Genomic DNA, 7366 nt, shown 5'->3' with positions numbered 1-7366 from the left:
TATACTATTTATTCCTGTATATAATTATAAATATAAAACATATAAAATATACACAAGTCACATATCACTTAATGAGAAATATACTATTCATACAAATTACCATTATCTATCAATCCAGAATACATGTTCAAATTAATAATATATTAATGTTATAAATTCTAATAAGTATGAAGTCTATATATATAATAATTGTAATAAATAATTATAAACTGAACACATAAATATTATACACTAATATTATAACAAATGGATAGAAACAAAACAGTAATAAATAATAAAGAATCAAAAAATCATAAGGAAAAAATTATTATAGCTAAAAGCTAAACCCTAAACATCTAAATACCTAAAACCTAAACTTAACCTATATTTATCTTACAATTCTGAAAAAAATTACATATAGTAATGTTATTATTACAAATAAATAAGTATTTCTAATAATTTTGTAATTGTTCTGATCACAAAATATAGCAAGAAACAATTATATTCTGAATTCAGGATATGATATTTTAAATAAAAAATATATCATTTTTAGTATTCCAAAATAATTCATGTTTGAAAAAAACAAACATCATAATTATTATTAAATATTTTGAATTCAAAAATAATTGTTCAGTGAAACTAAGTACAGTAATAATTATTAAATTTTATATATGCCTAGTTCTGAAATAATAATTTTTTCTAAAAAAATAATATTTTCATATATATAAGATGTATGTTAAATAGTATTGTTATTACTTACATGGTAGATCAATATTATATATTAAATTTGTTATGGATTTTTTATTTTAATGAATATTCACGAAGAAGTATTATATTTATAATATAAATAAATTGTTCCCTATATCATACGTCAATATCGTACTAATATTTTGAAAACATTATTCATTTTTATTTACACAATGGAATATATATTATAAGAATTAGTTTATTTTTACATTAAGTATATATATTATAATATTTTAAGGATACAAAATTTCAATTGAATTTGTGTTCGCTGAAAAAATATGCATATTCCTAAAATCATAATAGACAGGTTAGTCGTAATAAAATCTCAAATAATTTGTTCTTAATTATATTTTTAATAAAATATAAGATTTATCGTATACATTATTATTTTTATTATTTATATATAATATTTGATATATTAAATTAAAAAACAATATGAATCTAAGGATTAAATGCACATGACAAATACTTCCAATAAAACAATTGTATAAAAATATATGGAAATAACTTTTTCTTTTGCTCTTCTAAAAGATCATTTATAACATGATTCATTACTATTATATAAGTAAAAAAATATAAATATAAGTATTTCTAATGTCAAGTTGTGTTGCATTTTTAACTCATTTTAGGGGATATATAAATTATATTATTTTTATATATTATTAAAGTAATTTAGATATAGCTCATGTAAAATACAGTAATTCATTCTAATCATATTCTATAAATTTTCATATATGAATAGCATTAATGTTTCGAAACTGATCTATGAACATCTTTTTGTTTTATATATATGTTTATTTTTGATAAATAATGAATACCCCTACAAAATTTGCAAAAATTATAAAAAAAAATCCCATAGAAGCATGTAAATAAATAGTATATATTAGCATTGTTTTATTTATATTTTATTACTATTATAAAAATATATATTTTATATATATAACATTATATTTAACCTTAAATTTACAATGCCTTATCATTTATGTTCATTCTAATAAATATATTTATACATTTTTTCTTTCGTTGATATAATTCAAAAATATTATTATAAGTCATAAATAAATGTATACTTTTACACCCTAATAAATTATTTTTTATTGGAATCAACCTTATTTATACATTGTTCCTATTTTTAATAAGAAAGAAGCCTATATATCATCGTACTATATATCCTTATTATTATGAATTGATATTTTATGTTTATAATATTAATCACATTATTACCTTCAATTGAAAAATAAATGTAACATAATTTGAAATGGGAATAATAGATGTACATTTTAATCATTATAATTCTAATTAAATTATTATTATTTATATGTGTTTTATTTTATATAATTCTTATAATAATGTGTTTTCTGTTATATAATACATACCCTACTACGATTTTTATTTTTACTTTAGTATAATTTAATGCGCTATTTTTCTATATGTAATGAAATGATAGATAAGCATAAAGATGATGGAGAAGATTTATGGGGAAATGACTGTAATGCCACTTTTAATAATTCATCTAGTGTTTATTCCATAAATAGAAAAATATGTCAACAAGCTTTGTTATATCTAGCTGATATACATAATATTAATGATATGTATTTAGGGGAATATGGCTGCAAATACCTGTATTATTGGATATCACCCAATCTTAATAAATGGAAAAATGACATTGACGATATCAAAAGTGTTTATATTAAACTTCTCAATTTATATGGTAATAAATTCTTGAAGGGATTAAATCACAAGTGTTATAAATATAAGGATGATATTACAGAAGATGATTTGCAAGTACTGAAAGCCATGTATGATATACGTACGTATGCTTCCAATAATAAAAAAATAGGATATGATAACGTGTATAATGGAAATGATTTTTCTGTGGCAGTAAATATAATAAAAAATCATTATGAATTACCAGTAAAAACAGAAATACGAGAAGTAGTAAAAGATCAATTAATACCGTGTAATAAAACTAACATTGGAGTACCCATTATAATCACAGTTATTGTAATGCTGATAACATCCATATTTTTATTCATGTTGTATAAGGTATGTAATTATATTATTTAATTGAATTAATAATATAATGTCTTATAATTTTTTTAAATAATTTAAAAAATAAATTTCGTAAAAAAATGTAATTTCTAATATATATATATATATACATACTTATTAGTACACAACATTAGGTTCATATTTGCGCCTCAGAGTAAAAAATATAAAACGTAACATGAATAATGACAATGAAGAATGGAATAAGAGACAATCTACAGAAATATCACGTAATATTTTGAGTGATAGCAGATACAATATATTTTATAATTTTGATTAATTTTACCATTAAGAATATAGTTAAGATAAAACATTTTAATAAATGATGTAAGATAATTATGCTCATAAGCTAATCTAAATATATATATATATATATAAAATTTACAGTAATTTTATATAAATAACGTGAGAATTAAAATTAATTCGTAGTTCAACGAGAAAATATTCAAAAATAAATAATATAATAATCATAAAAATATTATCCCCTATGTATATATGTATTAAATATAAATCTTACTATTAATATTCTTTATTGTCCGCTTTTTATTATAAAGTACATAGCATCAATGGAATTCTTATGGAGTGCAATGAGATATATATAAAATTAAAAATTATTATACATGATAATATATTTATATATACCCCAAAAAATTATTACAAAAATAATTGAAGATATATAATATTTAATACATGTATATATATAATTTGATATTACTATACAATTCTATTAAATATTACATATTACATTATGAAATACAGATACTAATAATTAATTCTAAATTATATATTTTTGTTTATAATTCATATGATATAGGTTTAATTACAAAGAATAATATGTATTTTGTCATCTGAAGTATTCATTTGTGATATTTTGTTCTGTACAATTGTGTTAGTGAACAATAATACAAAAATTACATTTTATTGTTTATAGAACACAACTTTTTCTGTATAAAATATAAATATTTAATTAAAATATTTATATTTATTTATTTAGTAAAGCACATTTAACTTAAATAGTATTGTTCAATATTTTTCTGTTAATATTAGGACAAAAAAAATATACATTTACACATTTCCCCATTACAATGTGAGTCATATTTGTACTATTATGAATATAATAATAATCGAATTTTTTAAAATATAAATGTATCATTAAATATTTATTTCCCTAAAATTATATTTTACTTTATATATATTTATACATAAAAAATATTATATTCCTATATTTTATATTAAATGTAAATATTGTTTATTTCTATATACTTATGAATAAAAATAAATAAATTTTTACGTTGAATAAAAGATAGTAATACGATTCATAAGTTAATATACTAACGATCCATAAAACGAATAATCAATAGCTGAACTTAACATTTTTTATGGAAATATATACTTAATAAGAGGATTACATTTTACATAAAAATAATAACATATAAAAAAATAAATTTCATATAAAAAGATTTTATATTTCACAAATGAATATTTAGCCTTATATATTCTACACAATTACATTGATAATCAAATAATCTTATTCTTTAACTCATATAAACTGTTATACATAATGAATCTTCCTTTTAAAAATTAAATTCCTATAATTATATAATATTAATATTTCTAAAACGTAAAAAAAAGAACAAACAATGAATAGTCCATTAACTGTGTTCTACAGAAAATAAAAGTTCATATATTAAAATTATATAAATAATACCTTTATATTTAAATTTATTTCTCACAAACATTGTGTAAAATAATATATAATTTAGACAATAACTATTCTACACATATATTTGCATCTCTTTTATATTATTTTATATTTTTCCTATGTTCACTTTTTACTTATGTGTGTTTTGAATCAAATAATTGCCAAATATCTATATTATGTATAATGTAACAACTTTTTTATTATATAAATATATAGTTTTGTTTATTTTTTAATTCTTTAAACATGCATCATTCAATTTATTAAACTTGTTACAAATTTTTTATTAAAAATGCGTACATAATTTTTTGGGGTATTACAATTATTATCACAATTTATGTATTATTTAGGAAGAACTTTATTCTATATTATATAAGCTGTAAAATATACTCGATAATAATGAGTCTGTTATGTTTCTGCATAAGTATTTTTGTAAAAATTTGTTTCTCCACATTTATTTTCCATCATTTTTCCAAAAAGGATGAGCTAATAATCTATGATTGTAATAATAGATATATTGAATATATATACTCAATAGTAACTATAACAATTTTAGTTAATTATTAAATATGCATTACTTTATTAATATTTCAATATATTACGTTTTTTTTACCTTGTGTAACATTATATTTACAGTTACAATTCCAGAAATAATTAAAAATTCAAGGAAAAATATTTTTACTGAAAATGTACTACTTCCAGTTTATGTGTATTTATAGTGTGTATTCCCTATATTATTATTTTCATGGGACTTATTATTTTCTAATAAATTTTTAGTTAAGGAGACTATGTCCTCATTTTGTGACATTGTGTTTTCAAAAGAAATTGAAATATTATTATAATATTTTATAATAGAATAACTGGAATTAATAAAATTATATTTCATAAGTATTTATATCAAGTAGCTATATAATTCCCATCATTAGTAATAATTTGTTTTCTACTGTTAATACTAGATAATGTATTATTAACCTTATTCTCCATTTTTTATTGAGATAATCATCATACGTATGCATATTCATAGATTCTTTTAACTTATTTTCCTAATAATTTTTTCATAAATAAAATAATTTAACTATTTTAATAAACGGTTTTGATATGTAAAATACGTTTCTGTTTTTACTTGTCATTTAAAATCATATCAGTTAATTTAATTGATCCAATTTTCTTCAATCAATATAATCAAATTATTCTATATTTTTCTTTAAATTTTTATTATTTAATAGATTGAAGTAAAAAATCAAAATAATATTCAGAGTTATGCGACATTTCTGATATTTATTTTCTCCAGAAACGCTTGTTTCAGTTTGATTATAAGTGACTCAAGAATTTGTGCTAAATATATAAATTAATACTTCAACATCATCATATATAGTAGAAATATGTTTAATGTGACATTCTAGTTAATATATATCCACTACTAAGTGAAATGTATTCAGAAACATATTTGAAGGAAAGTTATCATCTTTGAAATTCCAGTGGTTAAAAGGGACGTATCAATGATAATAGATATAAAAGGTTAATATAATAAAAAAACATTAATTAAAATGTTTCGAAAAATTAACATATAAAGCATAAATAATATATTTTTAATGAGTATTACTGATAAAATATCATACATTTAATTTTTTTTCCAGTATATACTCAATCCTTTATTTATACAATCAAATATATGGAGCTTATAGAATATACTGAACAAAGAAAATAGTAACATCAACAACACAATGAATGCATCCAAAGTGGAATATAAAAATATAGAACATAATCACTATAAAATTGCTTACATATAAGTATAATAATCCTAATTATCATATAATATTGCTACTGAACAAAAAAACTTTATATCAAATAAAACAAACTTGTAAGATATCCATTATATTATGGATGTAAAATGAATGCTTATACGAACCACCTCGTGTAAGTATTATTATAAAATTGTTAAGAATATTCCTAAGTAGTATGTATTATTATGTAATTAATAAAATATTTACTATGAATAACACATAGAAAGAAATGAATAATTAGAGGATTTATCCAGAAAGACCAGAAATATAATAATCTATGTGCATGTTTATAGAATAATTGGGTAAAAATGTTATATATTTCTAAATTCAGTTGATGAGAATATATACATTATTAGTATCCAGAAAAAATCTCTTTTTAAAAAGAGTAAATTTATATTATATCTACTTAAACAGAATATTATATATAAAATAAAATTAAAAATATTAAATATATAAATAAATGATCTTATAGTAATTAATATGATATAACTACTAGAATAAATGAAAAAAATCAATAAATATTGTTAATCTGTATAATTATTATTTGTATATATTATATTACCTAATGAATAAAATAAATATTCAATAATTGTATACTGTTTTCACAATGTAATTTGAACTTAAACAAACAGTGCTAACTAAAATAAAGGAGAAATATACGCGTATTAACATAATTATATCGGAAAAATGTATATAAATAAGTGGAACTTAAAAACACTTATAAAAAATAAAGCGCAAAAAATATATGTCATGTTCCTCATATGACAAAAAGAATAAATAAAATCAGGCAAAAAATATGATTACATCATTGTATCAACAAACAAAAAATATATATTATCAAATGTATTTTTTTAAAATTATTTATTCACCAAAATAAATATGAATATACACTATATTTGTTTCATTTATAGCATAATATACATCCATTCCGTCTATGTATATAACTGTCTTAGCAGTATATAAATAATGCTACCTATAACACTTGTATTCTCATATATTTCATAAATGTTCCTATAAAAAATTAACACGTATTATAAACCATATATATCAAGGAATATTTATACCTATACATTTGATTTAATAGAAGGATTTTACTTATATATAAACT

General features: G+C 19.1%; 1 protein-coding gene across 1 annotated transcript; it reads left to right on the top strand.

The window, feature by feature from the left end:
- Positions 1 to 1984: 1984 nt before the first annotated feature.
- On the top strand, positions 1985 to 3055 carry PGO_003315 (variable surface protein; the record flags this gene model as incomplete). Its single annotated transcript, XM_028691290.1, has 3 exons — positions 1985 to 1999; positions 2131 to 2772; positions 2900 to 3055. The coding sequence occupies 3 exons, from the start codon at positions 1985 to 1987 to the stop codon at positions 3053 to 3055; spliced, it is 813 nt and encodes a 270-aa protein (XP_028547091.1).
- Positions 3056 to 7366: the final 4311 nt, after the last annotated feature.

Source organism: Plasmodium gonderi (genome assembly GCF_002157705.1).
Source record: "Plasmodium gonderi DNA, contig: Pgo-contig_406, whole genome shotgun sequence".
NCBI classification, from domain to species: Eukaryota; Apicomplexa; class Aconoidasida; order Haemosporida; family Plasmodiidae; genus Plasmodium; species Plasmodium gonderi.
This window is presented reverse-complemented; position numbering and strand designations above follow the sequence as displayed.